The following is a 20,468-nucleotide window of genomic DNA, read 5'->3' as shown; positions in this document are numbered from 1 at the left end:
TGAGCAGCATGTGTGTGGTGGATTGACCAGGTCAACTAGAAGGAGGAATCAGGGTTGGGGAGAAGTGGGGACAAACAAGAAACTCACATTTGAGTGTTGTTGGGCATTTTCACTTTGGCAGTGAGAAACCAGTGACAGTTCTGAACAGCTCCACAATTTTACATGAGATATATATATATACATGCCCCTACTATTTCCCGTCCCTCTCTAGGCCTATCAACTAGGAAAAAAAATCTGATGGTAAAATTAAGTCTCTTGTTACCTTGAGCCTGTGGGTACTGGGGACCCTGTGTGCCACGTTGGTTTGCCTGCAATGACTGACCTACCAGCTGACAAGTGCAGTGAGGCCCCCTGCCCCGGGCCCGGCCCACCACCAGGGCACAGTTCAGTGGCTGTCACACTTTGTTATTTGAAGCCAAACCTTTATCTAAGTAATTGGTTTTTACTAGGCTACTACATTAAAAGTTCTTTCTGAATGTAGTTCGTGAGGATGGGAAAGAGTTGGCAATCCAAGAAGAAAAAACTTAATTTCTAAGCAAAGACAGGAAAATATGCATCTCAGGTCTTTATCTGTCCATCCATCCAGCTCCCTGCTGACTTCCTCTATTTCCCTAATCACACACTGAGTCTGGCTTGACAGAACACTGGACTCCCTCAGGGGAGACACAGTTGGAGAGGTTTGGTTGAAGTACAGATGTTTAGAATTCCAGGGGCTAGTTTGATGTTTTCTGGAAACAGCCAGGCATACAGCACTTAAAATTCTGGACCTTTTAGCTGTTTGGGCATTTGCCGTCTCTAAGGACTCCTCGTCGGAAGAGTGCTAAAGGGTGGTATGTGACACAGTCTTCTTGGAGAGGCAGTGAGTGTTTGAGGAGGAGGATGGTGTGGGGAGGGGCTGCCGAATCTGAGGACCACTATTTCAGGTACATTAGGTATCATTTAGTGGCAGAGCCTCTCGGTCCCAGTATCGGAAGAGAGCAGAGCATGAGAAGACACCAAGGGAAGCGATTTTTGTTGGGAGCTTTTATGTACCAGGTGCCCCCACTCACTTCCCCTCGTGTGATTCTCCAGTAGTTGCCTGGGGACACGTCAGGAAGTTACGGCCCAGAGAGGTAGAGTTAGCTTTGCCAGAATAAATAGCTCCATTGCTAAAGCAGGTTCTCGTCCAGTGCTGCCCAGCTCCCTGACATGTGCCCTTCCCAAACCCAGCGGCCACTTTGTGGGAGAAAATATTGGTCATCTTGTCTTGCCCCTATGTGACCTCTTCAAGAAATAGAGAGGTAGGACACGGAATACACAGGATAGAAAACCGCTGAGCCTCGAGGACATGTTTCTTACATTAATTGGTGACTTATGATGGTTTTACATTCTTATATTTAGTTTCTGTCTCCTTTGGGAAATTTCTGAATGATGGGCTGGTTTGATTTCATCAGGAATGAAACCCATTTCTCAAGCCAGGGGCACTGAGAGGCCAGCCCCTCTGGGGTGGACCCAGACCCTGCCCTGCTGCCGCTAGGGCCTCTTCCACTCTGTGCTCCTGCGGCCCCTGCATGTCCTCTCTGCCTCCATGTCCAGGCTGAGGCCGCAGTCGTAATTACCAGGCCGGTGACTGTCACTAGCTCAGGGCAGGGATTGGGGGGTGACACCATCCCCGGGAAACCATGTAATGCAGTGCCTAACCAATACAGGTATTTGTGTTTACTTTTTTGTAGTTAATCTTTGCCTATATAACTCCTTAACGTCTCTTTCCACTAGACTGGGAGTGTCTTACTTACACTGTATTTCCAGGGCTCTGTGAGAGCACACAGTCACATTTGTCCAACGATTGGTGCTCTCTGCCCCTACAGACTTAACGGTGTAGAAAATGAAACCAGCATCTGAAAATACATAGGTTGTAGGCATTTGGGGCAGAGATGGTGAGAGTAAACTTTAGGCACCTATGTTTTATTTGGATGGGAGACAGCCAGCTTTTAGAAGGTTAGCTGGAGAGACCTCCATGGAGCTGTCTTAGGCTCATTTGCTTTTATGCCATGACTTTATATGATTTCTGTACTTGGTAAGGACTTTTTAAAAACCCCTGACACAGCTTCTTCAATTAAAGTCACTTACTAAGATTGTCATTCTGAAAAACTTCTAATCACTTAAATAGGTCATCATTTTAGAGTAAACTTTTAAAAGAAAGAAAATACCTATTTGGTTTCCCTACCCCCTAAATGCCCCTACACCCCAGCAGCTAAAGTTCAAATTTTCCTTTGGCTCTTTGTCCTTTTGTCCCTGAACTTTACCTCACAGCCTCAAGTCTGCCTTGTGATCTCTCTAAGATAGTGGCTGAAATTATTTAGTGACATGAAATGAGCTTTGCAAGGTTCTATGTCAGACACTGGCTTTTTAAGAACCCCAGTCTCCTGGGAGACAGCACAAACAGTGATGAGCCAGGGTGGTGACATAGCGCTGGGGATCCCTGGGTGATCAGGACGCCCAGAGGAGGAGCAGGGCTCAGTGTGGTGTCACAGTCCCAAAGTCCTGCAATGCCCCCGTGGCATGTTAATCGCGCGTTGGTTGGCAGAGACCATGCGCTGAAGCAGGAGAAGGGGACACGGCTTTTCATTCTTTGCCTCCAGTTTCCTCCTGGAAGTAACACATGTTACGTCCCCCACACTTTTTTTTTTTAAGATTTTATTTGTTTATGAGAGAGAGCAGGAGGAGGAGCAGAGGGAGAAGGGACAAGCAGATTCCACGCTGAGTGTGGAGCCTGATGTGGGGCTTGATCTCAGGACCCCGAGATCATGACCTGGGCCAAAACCAAGAGTCGGACGCTCAGTCGACTGAGCCACCCAGGCGCCCCTCCCCTCACATTTTTGATAAAACATAACCGAATCAAGAGACATGGCCATGACCAGCCCCAGAAAGGGGGGGTGGGGCAGAGATACTACAAGTGAACTGAACCCCCACTCCCCTCTGCCTTGTGTGTAGTGTATGCTTTGTAGGAAATGGGGAAAATACGGCTCTGCAGAAATGGAATGTTAATCACCTCTTACCTCTCCACCCAGAGATGATTGCTGTTCACTTTCTGATGTATGTTATGGGCGACATATAATCGTATGTACAAATGGGGTCATGCTACACATAGCTTGATAACTTGGGGTTTTTAACACTATAACGTGATGAACAAATGTTCTCATGTCAATTCACATGAGAACATGTTATATCATCATTAATAAGAGCACTGCGTCATGGTTTTAAATCAGTCCTTTATTGTTGGTCACTAGTTGACCAGTTTTTGACAGTATGAACCACACTTTCTGTGAGTAGTAAATATTTTAGGCTTCGTGAACCGCAAATGGTCTCTATCACATATACTTATTTTTCTCCACAAAATAGTTGGGATTTTTTTAAACAGTCTTTTCAAAATGTAGAAACCATACTTAGATCCCTGCAGCAGCAGGCCCCGCCTGCACTTGGTGCATAGGCTGTCGGTCGTTGACGGCGGGCATAAGCGGTGCTGCCGTGCGTGGTCCAGACAGCGGCTGCTGCGCGTCTGCCTCTGTCCTTGGCATAAATCCTCGTGGGGTTACCAGTGTGGAGTAACTGATGCTGATTTTAAGACTCCTCATCGATACTGTTAAACTAGTTCCCAGAGAGGTTACGCCAGCAGCTTCCTCACCAGTACTGTCTGAAAAGGCCCTTTTTCCTCACGAAAATGGAATCTTTTGATTTCTTTTTGCCATTTTGGGAGGAAATAAATGGTATCTAATTGTCATTTGAGTTTTCATTTCTTAAATAAGTGGAATGCTGAATATTTTTTTTCCTATTTATTAGCTTTTTATGTTCTTTGTGAGCTGTTACTATGTCCTGAGCCCTTTCTTCCATTGGGATATTTGTTTTTCTTATAAGAATTCTCAGCTGGAATTTATATGAAACGTTTTCCCTAGTTTTCTTAGTTGTACTCTAAAGATTTTTCTGTTTTTCCCTTGTTTTTTGTTGTTTTTATTCTGTAAAACTTTGGGGGGTTTTGCGGGGGAGGGGTTTGTTTTGTTTTGTTTTGTTTTGCTTCACCACTGTACTAAAATCTACTTTTCTTTCATGAGTTTTTCTTGTTATGAAATGCTTAAAACAGGCCTTCAGATCCCAAGGTAAATCATCTGCATTTTCTTCAGTGCTCTTATAGTTCTGTATCATTTGTGTTTAATGCATCTGGAGTACAACTCTTAAGTGGGGATCTGTTTTTCCGGATGGTTATCCAGTTGTGCACTGAAGAATCCCTTTTTCCCCATTGGTTTGCAATGCCGTGGCTGTCATATATTAAACTCCTAGCCTGTGATGGGGCAGGCGGCATTGCCAAGTAGGAGGTGGGACTGGGTGTTTCTCGTCTGTCTTGCTTTAGGGGTAGGGTCAGGTCTACAAGTTCTGTTTGGAAAGTGTGTGTCAGAATCTGGGTCCATAGTTCTAATTTGTTCTCTTGTCTGGGGACTGCAGTTAGGAGGACCACTGACAAGGGGAGGTGTCTGTGCCAACATCTAACTATGGAAGGTGGGAAGGGACAAGGAGGAGAGGGGCAAATACAGTCGGATACTTGGAGATCCAGTGAACAACATTAGGCGGGGTGACAGGTGTGTGTGTGTCAAGGACTCTCTAGAAGGGAGGGAGATAGAGCCTGCAGGTTCCCTCCGATGCCAGGTTGGTGATTCAGTCTACCCAGTATGGAAACTGTATTGTTACTTAGATTCATACAACCCTGCAATGTCGGCCTTCCCTCAGCCTGAAGGCCTTGCTGGAAATGCACGATGACTAGCATACTTTCCGTCAAATGCATTCCCATTTACTTGCAGGAAACCAAATTAGAGCATATTAAATTGATTGAAACTCACTCTGAACCTAAATTCTGTAACCTTGGACACCTATATTTGCATGCTTGGATTAATTATCTGGGGGAGTTTCTTGATGTCATGCTGTTTTAAAATCAGGAGGAAAACTTAAAAGAGTGCTGGAAAAGTATGTTTTGTACAAATAAAATGAGGGAACCATTCAAGTACTAGAAAAAGTGCAGTAGAGGATTTGGGTGGTTGGTAACAAAGATAAAAATTTGATTACAAAGACTTTACAAAAGAAAGCATCATAAATGCAAATTAATACTGAATGATAAACGTGGAAAGCGTGGCCCCCCGTAACAAAGGGCTGTGAATGTCTACAAGATGACGTGTCTCTTGAGACTTGGCCAGATGACACTTGTGTGCGCTGACCAGCAGTTCCTCTACCTGGGCTTCCTCCCGGGCAGACCTTTCCTACAGATGTGAGCAGAGATGAGCACACTGATTTAGCCCAGTTCGTGGTAGAGGTAGGAGACAACCTAAATGTCCAGTAATAGGAACTGGCTTGTGAAATGCTAGAATTGTACCATGGAGGGCGAGAAAGCCCAAAGCCATTTGAAGTGATTACAGAAAGGAATATGAAAAGATAGAGAGCACACGTCCCCACTTCCATAAGGAAAAATGAATGTGCACGCACATGCATCTCTGTGTGGGGCCTAGAAAAGAGGCTCACAAGATGTGTATCGGGTGTTAGAGAATTTCTAGAGATCTTGCCTTTTGTTGTCATTGTCTTTTTGTCTTAAATGAGTATGGATTGCTTGTATTATCGAGTCACTTTAAAAGAACAGCTTCATCCAAACATGCCTCGTCATCAGTGATGTCGGTGTGCCTTCCTCCCACATGCTCGTTTTCATTCTCTTTCCCTCCTGTAAGCATAAAGCAGACTATGACTTGGATGTAGGACCATGTACATGGCAGTCGCATCTTCAGAAACACGCGCGCAGGGACCCAGCTACCGCCGTGAGGAGCAGTAACCCTCAGCCACAGCTCAGCAGCGTAGCGCACAGCATAACGTCTGCAGGCTCCTGGTTTGACCGGGGCCTGCAGCGCACCGTGGGCTCCACAGCCCTGGCAGGGAGGGTCAGAGCGGGCTGGGGCCCCGCCACCAGCCCCACTGCCCCTCCGGCCCTGGGACTTGTAGAAGGGTCGTGTTAGGGGTACGGGCAGGCTAGCACTTGTGGGTGCAGTGTGAAGACGCTCCTGCTCAGGTGACGGGAGTCCAGGATTGAACCCTGGTTGGGGCCAGTCCAAGCGAGTGCCCAGTAAGCAGTGGAACGAGGGGCTAGATGGGTGTGTGGCAGTAGGCATGATTTGGAGAGTCTCTTTCTCTCTGTGTTGCAGCCTCCCAAAGTGAAATGCCTGACGAGGATCTGGCACCCCAACATCACAGAGACAGGCGAAATATGTCTAAGGTGGGTTTCTCTTCTTTCCTGGCTTCTGTGTTTGTGAGCACTATGTGTGAGCATTGGGCTTTCTAACACAATCTCCACTGAGAGGAAATTTTGAGGCTGGGCCACGTTTAGGGAGGTTTGGGAAACCACCCTCAGAGCTTTGGGCTGTACTCTAGTGACTGGAAGGTCTCCCACCCCCACCCCACCCCCAGCCTTCCTCCACCTCCAGACCCAAGTCCTCCTGGGCCCTCCGGTGGCCAAGAGCCCTGCTGGTGCTCCCTCCAGGCCTCCTCACCCTTTTCCGCTCCTGTTGTAGTGAGAGGCTGCAATCCCTCCATGTGGCTGATTTTAGCTAAGAAGGAAAAGTAGAATTTATAAAATCTGGGTGGCTCAGTTGTTAAGCGTCTGCCTTCGGCTCAGGTCATGATCCCAGGGTCCTGGGATCGAGCCCCACATCGGGCTCCCTGCTCCACGGGAAGCCTGCTTCTCCCTCTCCCACTCCCCCTGCTTGTGTTCCCTCTCTGTGTCTCTCTCTATCATATAAATAAAAATCTTTAAAAAAAAATAAAAATAAATAAAAAGAAGGAAAAGTAGGATTTATAAAATCTGGGGTGGGGGGGTGTAGATGGCAAGTTTAAGACCTGGGCATTTGTATTTAAGATGTCCTCTTTTTACCAAAAGTCTTGATGTGCGTAGAGCAGGACAGTTTTCCCAGAACTTCATGTCAGTTGTGGCCTGTGTGTCCCTCCCCCTTCCAGTGGCAGATGATCAGGGATCTGCAACTCCCCGCTTCTCTAGGCTGCTGGTCACTAATGTAGGGTGTGTGGTTTGTTGTTTTTAAGTAAATTTAGCACTTGGGCTTTATCTTCCTGCGTCTCGTCACTTTCTCTACTAAGGCGGCAGTGGGGTTGCAGGGGCTCTGGGGCCAGACTGCCCAGGCTGGAACCCTGCGCGTCCACCCGCAGCGGGTGACTTTGCCACAGCAAAGTCACAGTAACCTTCAGCCACAGTGCAGAGGGTAGGCATTAGCATTAGCTCCTTGTTCTGCTTTCTTCCTGTGATTAAGTCGGTGTCGTGTTGTGTCCCGTCCCCGCCCTGGCAACACCAGCCTGCCTGTGATGGGGAGCTACACACTGCCCGTAGTGCCGGCAGAGCTGGACCCCTCTTCCTTCTTCTTCATCCCCCTCCCCCTCCTCTTTCTCTTCTTCTTCGTTTATATATTTATTGAGAGAGCACACAGGCTGGGAGAGGAGCAGAGGGAGAGCAACAGGCAAACTACCCAGTGAGCACCGAGCCCCATGTTGGGCTCGGTCCCAGGACTGAGATCATGACCTGATCCGAAATCAAGAGTTCGATGCTTAACCGACTGCGCCTCCCCCCAGGCGCCCCCTCTTCCTTCTTAAAAGCACAGTTAGTATCCAGCTCCCGGTGCAGCTTGAGTGCAGTGTCCACTGTTCTCTCCTATCCGCCTCCGTTTCAGTAGACAGTTACAAATGCATTTACGAGAGGCCACCTTTTCCCTGCCTGTCCTTTAAGTATCACACTTACAAAATCGGACTCCTCCAGCTTCAAGCTGTAGATGGCATCCACTCCAGCCTTTTCCCCTGAGGCCATCGCTGGTGCTTGCTCTCCTGGGAGTCCACCGCACGCCCTACCTGTCACACCCTATCCTCCACCAGAGTTAATGCCAGGGCAGGAATTTCTCTCCATCACTTTTGCTGTCTTCTGAGAAATCAGATTATTAGCAAAGTGTGAGGAGAACTCAGTGGGCAGCAGCCAGCAGCAAAAGCCAGAAGCCTTAAAGGAAAATCATTGATAGATTTAGCCACATTAAAATTAAAAAGACAAAACATAAAAGTGAGAGAGAAAAGATCAGCTGGGTTACATCCTTCATGTGTAAAAGGTTTTTGCCAATTAGGATGAAAAAGACAGACACACCCACTAGGAAAACCGAGCACCTGGTACAAGTAGTGACTCATAGGAGAGTTACAGGTGGGTGGTAAGCACCTGAGGGATGTTTGGTCTCCGTAGTAGCCAGAGAGAGGCTCATGGAAACAATGAGATGCCGCTCACCACTCCTCATATTGCCCGGAGCAAAAGCAAATACCCAGTGGGGGGTGGGGGGGTAAGAGAGAAAGGAGAGAGAGAAAGGGAAAGAACAGGCTCTCTCACATCATGGGAGATATACCTATATATCAGCTATAAAGTCTACATTTAACTTGTATTTACCCTTGGATTTGTCAGCTGCACTTGTAGGGATTTGTTTGTGGGAAATAATGTGCCAGATTAAAGTGCAAAGACCTCCTCATTGTTTTGGAAAAAACCAGACAGTGTCCAGCAGGGGCTTAGTGTACCACTGACTAATCCTGGCATCTCCTGAATAAAGAGAAAGACAAGCCTGGGCCAGCCACTCCTGGTCTGCAGTGACCGCCAGGCAGCATCTACCTGGATTCCTCACTCAGCAGCTCTGACCGGTGCCTGGTGCTCTGTGGGGCCTTGTCTAGTACACAGGGCACTTACCTCTCTTTGTGAGGCTTGCTCTGCTCCCACCAGGGGCCCTCGCCTGCTTTTGGCTCAGGGTCAGAGGTGAGAGGGGCCGTGTCTGTGGGATTAGAGGGCTCCGGGCCAGGACCCTGGTGGTTGCACTTGAGACTTTTTCTCCTGGGGCCCATGATTCCAGTGTAGCCCCTGAGGCACCCTCTCTAATCCCTTGCCTGGTACCCTCTGAGGGCCTGCCACCTGCTGAGGCTGGGCTAGAGCTTGCACAGTGACAGTGTGTTCCCTCCATAGTGTCACTCTGCCCAGACCTGTGGCCTGCAGCCCTGGGCACAGCCTGCCCGATTATGGGTACCCCCCCCCCCCTTATCTGCCATTGCCCTGGGTGGGCACAGCTGGCCCCCAGGTTCAGAACCCTCCTGCTCTGGCTGTGTGTTGACAGGGGTCAGAGGATACTACCTGCTCAGCCAGTGAAGCTGCCCCCTCCGCCATCAGCTAATGGTGGTCAAGCCCAGACGCAGTGGGAGCAGTTGGTATTCTTTGCTTTGTGGGGCTTGGCAGCTGCTGGGGAGACAGGCATTGAACAAGTGAACAGGTAGATGGCTGAGGATAGTGATGAGGTCTGTCAGAGAAAAGGACAAGGACAATCTGAACAGATTCCTGTCCCTACCCCAGTGAGGAGACCTCTCACTGGGTCATATAGACCTCCAGGACCTGGCGCATGGTTCCCGAACGGTTACTCTGAAGTTGCAGAGCTTTCCTGTCAACAAGGCCTGGGGCTCTGCAGGGTGGAGATGTCGGTTTCTTCTTTCTTGTTTTGTTCTTAAGGCTCAAAGTAAGTAGTAGTGGTCAAGTTAAGGTTTTATTTATTCTAACTGATCTTCATGGGCAGTTAAGATTATAGGATATTTATATTTTCTCCTGATCGTAATTGACTTACGGGAATTTGAACATGCTCTGATCCAGAACTTCTCTTCACAGTAACAGTTAAGGTGCAGAGAGCCAGGCGCTGCCGTGTGAGCTTAGGAACTGTTATGTACCATCGAAGGAGCAGCAGGATACAGCTCAACAGTGCCAAACTGATTTCGCCCCAGAAGGAAACTTGGCGATAAATTCTCGTTTTTCCAAGTGTGGAATAATCGTTTCTGTGAAGAGTCTGTAATGTGCATGTACAGCTGATGGAACAGGGATGGAAGTGGCCCTCGGGTCCACCTTAGGACATAGGACCTCACAGTACCTCCAAAGCGCATGTGCACCTTTTCTGAACATGGTCCTCCCACCCACTGGTGAGGACCATTCAGAATTTTGTGTTAATCTACCTCTATCCTTCATTTTTCCCTTTTGAACTTTTTTTTACAAAACAAAAACAAGGTATTAGAATGTGTGCTAGGAGCTGTCATCCGTGTTCACCTGCATCTCCGGGCAAGCTGCCCAGGTTTGAAGGACTGTCCCCCAGGCCCGTGCCCTTGCTGCTCTGTGCCTTGTTTTCTTTTCTGCATTAGAGAGATGGCAGCACCTCCCTCATGGGTTGTTGAGGCATTACGTGAGGTTAGGATCATGCTGAAACACATAGGAAGTTCTAAGCATCAGTTGTCATTTTCTGAATATCAAGTTGACAAGTGTTCTTTGTATGTTATTTTAACCATACTTTCTTCTTGCTTAGAACTTCTTGTGCATGCAGGATTAAAGACCTGGGTGTACAAGCAATAAACATGGCATAACAGATTAGACTTGGGGGTAGAGATGGCCTCCTGCAGGGAGACGGGCCTGCGAGGCACCAGGGGAGAGGTGGGGCCCGGAGAAAGCAGATGTCCTGAAGAGGAGCCATGGGCCCAGAGGGCTTGGCGGCGGCGGCTCAGCACATCTGCAGCTCCTGTGCCTGGAGGCTGCCCTTGCTGACCGCTGTGCCTTTCTGTCTGTTTCAGTTTACTGAGAGAACATTCGATTGACGGCACCGGCTGGGCTCCCACAAGGACATTAAAGGTAGAGTGCAGTGCGCTTGAGCACAGCCCTGGCCTGGAGGCCTCTCCCTCTGCGAACCAGTCTCCTTGCTGTCCTGTCCACCCACGTGGCCGGGCACACCCTGCCCCCTGCTGCCCACCAGGGGCTGCTTGGCCAAGCACTTGCCCCGGTCGGTTCCTCTGCCCCCAGTTCATCTCGGGGCAGTGGGGATTCAAGTTATCTTCACTGCCCTCTGCGCTTTACCATTTGTGCTTCAGGTCGTGTAGTTTCTATTCTTCCCTTTCTCTGTCCCCCAGTCTTGTGGGATGCCTCACTCTCCAAGGAGACGAGAGCTGTCAGGGTGGGGAGAGGGGAGGAGGGAGAGGGCAGATGTGGCTTCCGTCTGCTCCGAGTTACCCGGAGCTAGCCTGGACAACGGAAGGGTGGCAGCCCAGACAGGTATGCCCTGAAGGAGGACCCCACCCAGGGGAGGGCGATGGAGAGGGGAGCCGCCGGGGCTAAACAAGTGGCTCCAGTTGCTTCTGCGGTGTAGGCTCTAGTCGGTTCTGGGGTTGCACGTTACGGGCGCTGCATGAGGCCGCCAGCTCTGGCTTCAGCTCAGGGCTTTTCTGCTGCGGTATCCGTGGGACACCTACAGTTTCCTCCTGTTGCCTGAGCTTTTCGTCAGAAGCAGCCAGGACTTCTGGCTAGTGTTCACTTTGTGGTGACCGGCTGCCTGACTCCTGCTGGGAGTTTCTGATGGGTAACGAAGCAGTCCACGCAGTCATCAGAGCCTTTGCCCTTCTCGTGCCGGGTCCATGCTGCCCAGAAGGCGCCCTCCCGGTCCTGGGTTCAGAGGGCAGCTGGGTTCCCAGCCTGCGCTTCTCTTCAGCCCGGGACTCGGCACAAAGGCGTGCTCGTCCAGACCCGGCCCATGTTCCCTGGTGACTGTGTCCTCCTCTTCACAGTCGTGCCAGGTCAACCTGGAAGGTGTCAAAGCAGCGAGTTTGTGACACTCGCACACTGCCTGGCACATCGCACAAGGCCATCTTCCTCTTTGTCTCCCCCTCTCCATCTCTGTCTTTGTCTGAAGAGCAACATTTTTACACATGTGTTAACTTTGGCTTGGTCATGCATGGATTACAAAAGTCATCCTAACTAAAACCATTTGTAAGTCGAACTCTGTGCCAAACACACAAAACATAAGCATGGCTGGTGCTGGAGATGCGCATCGGATGCTGTCCTTTGGGCCACAAGGGGAAGCCTGAATAGACCTGAACAGGCCTGGGCCCTCCTGCACACGTGTGCCGGGCTTTCTCTACCCACCATCCTTCACAGTTTAACGCTGTAGGCCCTGCCTTTGAAAGAGCTTCTGCGGATAAACTGACCTCATTGTTTACATGCCAGCTTCCTGGTTCACCTCTTAGAGACCGTCCTCACTCCCACTCCCTGCTCTTAGGCAACCCCACTGCTCTTAGAGGAGGACACTGAGGCCCGGAGAGGTATGCATGGGTCACAGCGGCCCACCAGTGACTACACTGGTTCTGGGCCAGGTCTAGTTCTGTACGTGACCACACCTCATGGGCAACAGCTGCAAACTCTGGCGTGTAGGCACTGTCGTTGGGTATCTCCAGGTGGGCACTTTGGGAGAAGAACACAGGGAAGGTGTTGGGGCCCTCCCCCAGAGTCAGAGGACACTGCAGACCTACAGGCCTGACTGGATCCTTCTGAAGTGTGGTCTCTACTGCCATGGGGAGCCCGGCCTGTCTTCTCACCACACCCTGGACATGTCCTGCCCACTTCGGACTTAGCTTCGGCACAGGGGTCCTTCTACCTAGAAGGTGCTCCCTCCTGTCGTCCTTCTACCCGGCAGGCCCTGCTTCCTCTGGGAAGCCTCTCCTCCCTGCTGGGTCCTCTGTGGGAACACTTCTGTGGGAGTTCTGCTGACATGCCTGTCTGTCCGACCTCTCCACCAGACAAAGAGCATGTGTTTACTGCCAGCTCCGGCCCCAGGTTCAGCTCACCCCAGAAGGACACGGGTGGATGGCTGGGACAAAGCAGAGGCGGTGATTAAAATTGCCAGCTAGCAGAGTAGCAGCCTAAAAAAGACAAGACTTGAGCTGATGACGAGGAATGTTGAGAGGGAATTGGTGGTTGAGTCACAGATGACAAGTCAGTCCAGAGAGAACACACTGGTTTTCCATTTTATTTTAATGAGAATTTCTGATCTTTGAATGTTAGGTAGGAAGTGTTTATCAGTCTTCCACTTTTTTTTTTTTAAGTAATTAGAGCAAAATTGTTAGAGGCCTGTGGGATGTGGGTAATTAGCTTATATGCAGTCCCCAAGAGGACACAGATGCAGAAACAACAGATTTTGTTGTAAAGAGGACTCTTTGGAAGTCCCGAACTGTATTGGAAGATGACGAGCACGAGGTGATGTAAGGTGGGATTGCCCTGAGCAGATACAGCCCGTTGGCTCCTTGGGCTGGGTTCCGAGGGCATTTTATGTTGTCTTTCTACCTGTGACTGCTCATCTCCAAATTTCCCAGAGCCTGTTGTCATATTGGAGAGAAGTTGTTTTAAGTTTCTGTCTTAGGGAAAACAGCATGCTAAAGATAAATTCTGACCTGACACAGTACGTATTTCTTGGTCATGGGTTTGAAACACTAAATGCACAGGAGCCTAAAACTTGTTTTCTTCTTTCTTTCTCATTCCAGGATGTTGTCTGGGGATTAAACTCTTTGTTTACTGTAAGTATATTGACCAGAATCCCAAGCTTTTCTTGAATCCTCTGACTATTGGCTTTAAACATCACATTAAGGGTAACCTAGAGGGATTAAAAACAGCACCCTGTACACGCTGAACTCCTCCTTTCTGTCGGATTTATATGAGGCAGAGGAACAGTGAGACGGGAACTGGGGGGGGCTTTGGGGTGGCACATGGGGAGGCCGTCAGGGACGGGAGGGCTGGGGCCGGGGCTCTTCGTTGGCTGCAGCCTCCTTCACGTGGGCGGCTCTTCCTCTGGGGGCGCCTGGCCCGGCCCCACTCCATGTCTGCCCTCGCTAGCAGCCCTCTGCCCTCCCAGGTGTCCTGGTTTGGGTGAAGGAGCGTGTGGTCACCTGACCTTGAGGCTTTTCACAAACCCAGAACCTTAGAACCATTGTCTCCTCAGTGACGGGCTGCCGAAGTTTGCTGTCTGCAGAAAACAGCATATCCCAGGCAGGGGCTGGAGGGCAGAGGGAGACACGGGGAGAAGCTAAAAGCTGCTATTTGGATTTTTTTAATACAATATTAGTCTTTTGAGTTTTTGCTCTTTGACCGTAAAAGAGCTTTAAAAGAAATAAGCTTCAAGGGTCTGTCCATGGGGTGGGGCGGGGACCTGTGCTACTTTTGATGAAACTCGGCCCTCCATGAAAAGGAGCCCTCCCTGGCCAGCCCGCAGGACGGCGGGTCGTTGGAGGGGCAGCTTCCTGGCCTAAGGCAGGTGTGCTGACAAGGCGCCGGCGCCCGGGGCCAGGCTGCTGTCCGAGGCCACGGTGCGCTTGCTCTTATTGGCAGCAAAATGAAAGCAGCAGAGCCTCAAAATTAGACCCCCAAGGCCTTGCCGCCCTTGGCCTTCTCGTCTGTTGTCCCAGGTGACCCCTGGAGCACCAGCAGCAAGCCCAGCACTCCCGGCTTCGGGCCTTCCCTTCACTCCCGGGGAAGGTAGTGCCGTCGTTTTGTTGTGATCGTGCTCTGGCTTCTTCATGGATGTGCGCGGTGTTACTTCTGGAGCTGTGAAGGCTGCAGCATGATTTAAAATCTGCCCAGCAGTTCGTGCTGCCTTCACTGATTTAGCCTTTCATCTGGTGTAGTCCCCGTCCCTCCAGTGTTCCAAATTCTAGAGGGCCAACCAGAATTGCTGATGAAGCCTCTAATGGTTATTCCAGCCAATCTATTCATCTTAGGTCAGATATATGGTAAGGAAAGTAAAGAGTTTTGTGTGTCTGGTGGTCTTTATATGCACTGGGTATCTCATCTATGTGCTTCATATTTTTGCCTGTTTCTAGGACTTGAAGTCTAATTGTTCAACTTTACAAGTGATCATAGAGATCATAGAGACTTAAGAATTTTCCTTGCTCTATTTGTAACATATTGGTCATACCCCATATTTATTTCCAAATCAGAAATACAGTCCCCAGATTTAACATTTCTCCTGTTGTCTTTACAGTGACCATCAGTGACTCTGGAAAGCAATGACTTCTCATAGGCAGTATAAAGATACGGCATGGCCTCCGATTTGAAGTCCATGGTGTTTCTTGCAGGGAGAGGGGAGTAGCCATTCCGGGGTTTTCTTTTTAAGATTTTATTTTTTTTAAGTAATCTCTGCACCCAACATGGGGCTCAAACTCACAACCCGAGATCAAGAGTTGCAGGCTCCAAGGACTGAGCCAGCCAGGCGCCCTCCACCGCCCACCCCCGGGTTTTCTAAGGTAGAAAGGCCTGGGGGACAGGGTCCTCCTGGCGCTGTCCGCCCTCAGGCTCCAAACGCCATCCCTGCTGGGTATGAGTGCAGTGCTGTGAAGGGGAATAACAAAATGTAAAGAGAAGGTCAGCATGGAAACCAGAGACTTAGAGAGGCAAAGATGTTCATCACAAATTAGAAGAATTTCTCAGGAAAAAAGAATGGGATTTTTATTTGGAAATGCTCATAATAATAGCTTTAGGAATTAATGTGATCGCTAACCTCCATTTTCACCGAACTTTGGACAGTTGTATGTAAACATCATGATCTTTCAGTCCGCCATTCACCAACATTGAGAAAACACCCACACAGACTGTGCGCTTCTGTCCCAGGAACCATGATCCGTTATAGAATCTCTCCACTCTCTAGCTTCTCCTGTTTGCTGATTAGAGTTATGTCATCTGGCTCATAAAATGAAGACTTGTGACGGCCGAAAAACGCATTCTTTCCATTGTTTACTTTGAGTTTCTCTCTTTTTAAGGATCTTTTGAATTTTGATGATCCGCTGAATATTGAAGCTGCAGAACATCATTTGAGGGACAAGGTAAGCTAGTGGTAGCGTTCGAGGTGGATGGGTTTGGTAAAAAGATGATTACAAGCTCTTGCTCAGATAAACACGAGGCTGAGAATGGTGGGTCCACGCCTGGAATTGAAAGCAGTTGGTAAGTAATGTGTTGTGATAAATGTGAGTAGTCTCAGTTAAGTATTTGACCCAAGGTCAGGCAGAAGTGTTTCTATTAGATGTGATTTCCTAGTAGAATTCAGTCTGAGGGATTTAAAACAGGCCGCTGTTACTTTGCCTTAACAACAGTATGGGGATACAGCATTCACACCCCCAGGTCCATCCAGCGTGCCTCTGCACTCACAAGCCCACTGGGTTTCTGTCCAAAATAATGGGATCCTGTTGTTTATTATTAATTCTCAGTTTTTTTATTTTTGTTTTGGTGTTTGTTTTTAACTTTTTAGTGGCTCTACCATACTTTTTTCAACCATTCTCTGAGTGGTCGGCACTCAGGTTTTCCCCATGTTTTTTTTTTTTTTCCAACTACAAATGATAATGCAATAAATATCCCTTTTACGTACATCCTTAAAGGTGCATGAACAAGGTGTTAGGAGCTGGAGCAGCAGTCTGGGCGTCTGGGATCAGAACAAGGCTGTTCGAGGTTATGCAGCTTCACCTGGAGCCAGGCTAGTTAGCCATTAGGCCTCAGCAGACAGCCCTGCAGGGCTAACCTGGTTTAGTCATAGAGCCTCAAGTTTCATTTTCTGAACCGTGTTCCTGTGAATCCTCCCCACCCCAGAAATCAGCCACCCAAGGCCGTTACCCAGCACCTCCCTTGAATCTGTAAAGTTCTAAGTGCCATCGACCTGGTTCTCAGTACCGAGCTGAAGAGCAGGTGCTCATGTTTATGTGAGACCTGCTGTGTGCCGGGGGGGGGGCGTGTTAAATGTGTTGTGTGTGATGTTTACTGCAACCAGAGAGCGGGCCCCGGGAGGACCGCGTCACCCGGCACGTACCCCGGCTCACAAAACCGTGCGGCAGGCACAGCGGGACCAGTGAGCCGTGTGGTGGGACTGCAGGGTCAGTGGGTGCTTCTGGTCAGGCACAGGGGCTGGTAGCAGCAGAGGTCTTCCGCAGATGCGCCCGCGGCTGCTCTCACGGCATCTCCCGCCCGCCCGCGGCAGTCAGCCCCCTGCACCACCCCGCAGAGCCTTGGTTTGTCCACTGCGATGACAAGCAGGTGTGTTCCTGCCCCCCACTGCCCGCCCCGCCCCTTTCCAGGCAGCTCCATTCACGTTGCAGCTCCACCGGTAACTGTCCCTGACATGGACTTCCCGCTAAGCGATGTGTCTTGTAAGCCGAGTCAGGGAAAGAAATCAGTAATGATGGGTCCACTCTTAGAGGGCCAGGTGGAGAAAGACCTGTTATAAATTGTCTATCCTTTTATTTTTCTTCGAAGGTTGCTTCCTGCTCTTTGTATGAAATAAGGGGAAGACTTGCATTTATAAACTGTTAGCCCCAGTAAGATGGACCTAAAATCCTCCAGATAGTGATGCCTCCACTTCTAAGAAGTGCCCCAGCCCCACCCCATCCTCATGCTGAGTCATGATGACAGTTACTGAACTTTCTCCTTACTTTATTTCGTGCTCATGGTTCATCCCAAGTTTGACTGGGGCCACTTCAGTGCCAGGTGAGGTGCAAATGCTCAGGATAGAGTGATGAACAGACAGTCCCTGTCCCCATGGAGCGGCCATGCTCGTGGGCAGAGGTAGAGCCCAGATAAGCAAACAACGTGAGGGGCCAGGGGGGCCAATGATGGGTCTTGCTGTTTGATGTCGGGTGCTCAGAGAAGGCCTTTCTGACAAGATGTGAGTAGAGATCTGATGTGAACCAAATGGAGAGTGGGCAGGAGTATTCTGGAGAGTATTACAGTGGTGCAAAGGCCCTGAGGTTGGAATGTGCTCAGGGTATTGAGGGAGGAGTATGGACACCGGCGTGACTAGAGCTGGGGTGCAGGACGGCGGTGACGTGAGAGCAGTGGCAGTCTTGGGCGGCCCTCCCAGGCCCTGTCCCACCCGCCTCCCAGAGTGCATTTGTTCTCCTGACATCTCCACAAGGGAGGGACTCTTACCATCCCTGATCTGCTGCTGAGGAGGCAGAGCCACCATGGAGGGAAGAGACTTGCCAGGAAGGGGCAGAGCCCAAGATGTGAACCCAGGCAAGCAGTCTGGCCCCAGAGTCTGTGGTCTTCGTGGGCCCTGCTCTGTGGGCCCTCAGGCAGAGGAGGGAGCCTGAGCACAGAGGGCTTCTGGGGGCCGTGGGCCCTGGGCTTCGTCCGGGGTGAGACTGAGCACCTGAGGGCAGGACGGGGCAGCAGTGCCTGTGGGGTCTTCACATCCTGTGGCCACAGGCTCCTTAGCCGCTGACGGTACTGTTGGCTTCTGGGTACTTTGGAAATGGCCAAGTCAGGGCTCGTGGGAGCCTCTGAATGCAGTCCTGTCCACAAGCACAGGCTCAGCAGCTCTCCACTCCCTCACCTGAGATGGCAAGCAAACCACCAAACCATTTTCAGACCTTAAAACCAGGAACCCACCCTGACCTTGGAAGGGTCACCATGTGAATTAAGTGTGGCCACCCCCTTCTAGGCGCCACTCCGGGCAAGGACTGGCCACAAGAGGGCGCAGCCAGCACCGCGCCTACAGGGGCTCTGCTGAGCTCTCTGCACCGTGCGGCCCGTGGTGGTACCTGTCACGTGATGGGACTGAAGCAGTGTGACCCCATGGCTGTCAGTGACCCAGCATCCGTGTTGGAGGAGTAAGAGGGTTGAGTTCCACCTGTCACATCACAGTGTCCTGAGCACTGAATGCAGGTGTTCTGAGGTGGGCAAGCTCCAAGTCCCTCATGGCGCATGTGGCCTTGCCCAGTCCTGCAAGGCCAAGGAACTTAGGTCCTAATGTTAGAACAGACCTGAGGGGCACACCTGTGGCACTTTCCTGCCCATACTGGCCTGGAGACACCAAGGGCCACACTGCCTCTTGTCGCCAGAGGAATCAGGCTGGGTGCCCAGGTGGCCTCTGCTTGATGCCTAGGCGGGGAGCTCTGCAGCAAGCCCACCGTTTCTGGGCAAGGTGGTCACTCGGGTGGCGGGCTGCACTTCACCATGAAAAGTGGGCACCTTTTAAATAGGCAGCAGGGTCTGGGGGGTTGTTTTAGGAAGACAGATCTGGACACGGGTCTTTGGAGAACAGCAGCTCCGACTTATCTCCAGTTGAGGTCAAGAGCCCTGTCCTGACCTGCGTTGCCACCTTGACCACTCGGGGCCTCACCCTTCCCATCTGCAAAACGAAGGGTCTTAGGTTCCCGTCTACTCAGTTCTTCTGTGTTTGGGTCCCCACCCCCAGCCCTCCCGGCACAGTGGCCCCGTGTCCTGCACACAGCGTCCTGCACACAGCGGGCACCTGGAGTGGTAGGGAGAGGGTGCTCCGCTCCTCGGGCCTCTGACGGTCCTGCAGCCGTGGCAGCTGAGGCGGGGGCGGCTGGAGGCCAGGTCCTCCGTGTTGCTCTCAGGAGCTCACAGTGGCTCCTCAGCTCGGGTGGGTCCCACTTGTTCTGGAAGTGTTGTTTCCCTCGCTAACTCGCTCCCCCTTCTTTCTTCTCTCCCTGATCCCTCTCGCTCCACAGGAGGACTTCCGGAATAAAGTGGAAGACTACATTAAGCGTTACGCCAGATGATAGGAGGAGGAGACGGTGGGGCTGCGGACTGTGTGTTGTAGGCTTGTCTCCAACCTCAACCAAGAGGGAGCCCCCCTCCCCAGTCCTCGCTCCCCTCAGACCCACAGGGTCATCCACATCCTGTGACCATGCTGTCCCGAGGAAGAACCTCTTCACGGCTGCCCATTGTAGATGGAGAGTCCCACATAAATACAGCAAGAAAATGTGTTTGGGGTTCTAAAGAGTTGTCTGCTTCCCTTAACATGTTTACTTTTTGGAAACTGTACTGTATAGGCTATTGAGAGATTCCTGAGAAGTTGTAATGAACTCAGAATTGAGGCTAGCGCTTGCTTCTTCCCCTTTTCCCCAAATCCTTCCCCGCACAAGTGATCCTGATGACGTGCTCAGTGTAGCTCGCAGAGGAGCAGTGAGAAACCCGCTACATACTGTGATTGGATGCCAGTTCTCTTAGCCCCTCACACGGATGTTGGCCCTGCCTAGATGTCGTGAAGTTTCCCAGAATGCGTAGTCATTCACTGTAGATCTCTTACTGAAATGCGTATTTTATTTAATGTAAGTATATTTTGGAACAGATTTGTAATTTGTACAATTTAATGCTTTAATTATTTTTTTCTATTCTCATTTAGTTTGTATTTTCATTGTATAGAGCAGACAGAAAGATGTTGGGTCAAGCAACTATTGAAGAGAAATACAAAGAAAACATGAAAGACACATTATTCCTTCTGTCCAAATGAAACAAGAATTTGGCTTTTAAAAATCAGCTCTTGCTTTTGGGTCCAGATGGGGCGAGGAAGTTTTGGATTTTGAAGCTAGATCTGGATGATTTGTTTTTTTGTTTTTTTTTTTTGACAGAGAGAGACACAAGCAGGGGGAGTGGGAGAGGGAGAAGCAGGCTCCCCGCAGAGCAGGGAGCCCGATGTGGGACTCGATCCCAGGACCCTGGGATCATGACCTGAGCCGAAGACAGTCGCTCAACCGACTGAGCCACCCAGGCGCCCTAGATCTGGATGATTTTTGAAAGAGAAAAAGGAAAG

At 50.3% G+C, this 20,468-nt stretch overlaps 1 protein-coding gene across 2 annotated transcripts in view; it reads left to right on the top strand.

Annotated features, from left to right (window-relative positions):
- The window catches only part of UBE2F (ubiquitin conjugating enzyme E2 F (putative)), a 54,770-nt gene extending 34,715 nt beyond the window's left edge, over window positions 1-20,055 (top strand). For both annotated transcript variants that reach the window (XM_035006776.1, XM_035006774.1), the window contains 5 exons: window positions 6,210-6,280; window positions 10,681-10,738; window positions 13,414-13,446; window positions 15,682-15,744; window positions 19,384-20,055. In XM_035006776.1, the coding sequence (XP_034862667.1) occupies window positions 6,210-6,280; window positions 10,681-10,738; window positions 13,414-13,446; window positions 15,682-15,744; window positions 19,384-19,434 (276 nt within the window). In that variant the 3' untranslated portion in view covers window positions 19,435-20,055. The remainder of the gene's footprint in view (window positions 1-6,209; window positions 6,281-10,680; window positions 10,739-13,413; window positions 13,447-15,681; window positions 15,745-19,383) is intronic.
- Window positions 20,056-20,468: the final 413 nt, after the last annotated feature.

This window comes from Mirounga leonina, unplaced genomic scaffold (genome assembly GCF_011800145.1).
Source record: "Mirounga leonina isolate KUSES-001 unplaced genomic scaffold, KU_Mleo_1.0 Mir_151, whole genome shotgun sequence".
NCBI classification, from domain to species: domain Eukaryota; kingdom Metazoa; phylum Chordata; class Mammalia; order Carnivora; family Phocidae; genus Mirounga; species Mirounga leonina.
The sequence above is the reverse complement of the archived record's forward strand: the minus strand, read 5'-3'. Positions and strand labels throughout refer to the sequence as shown.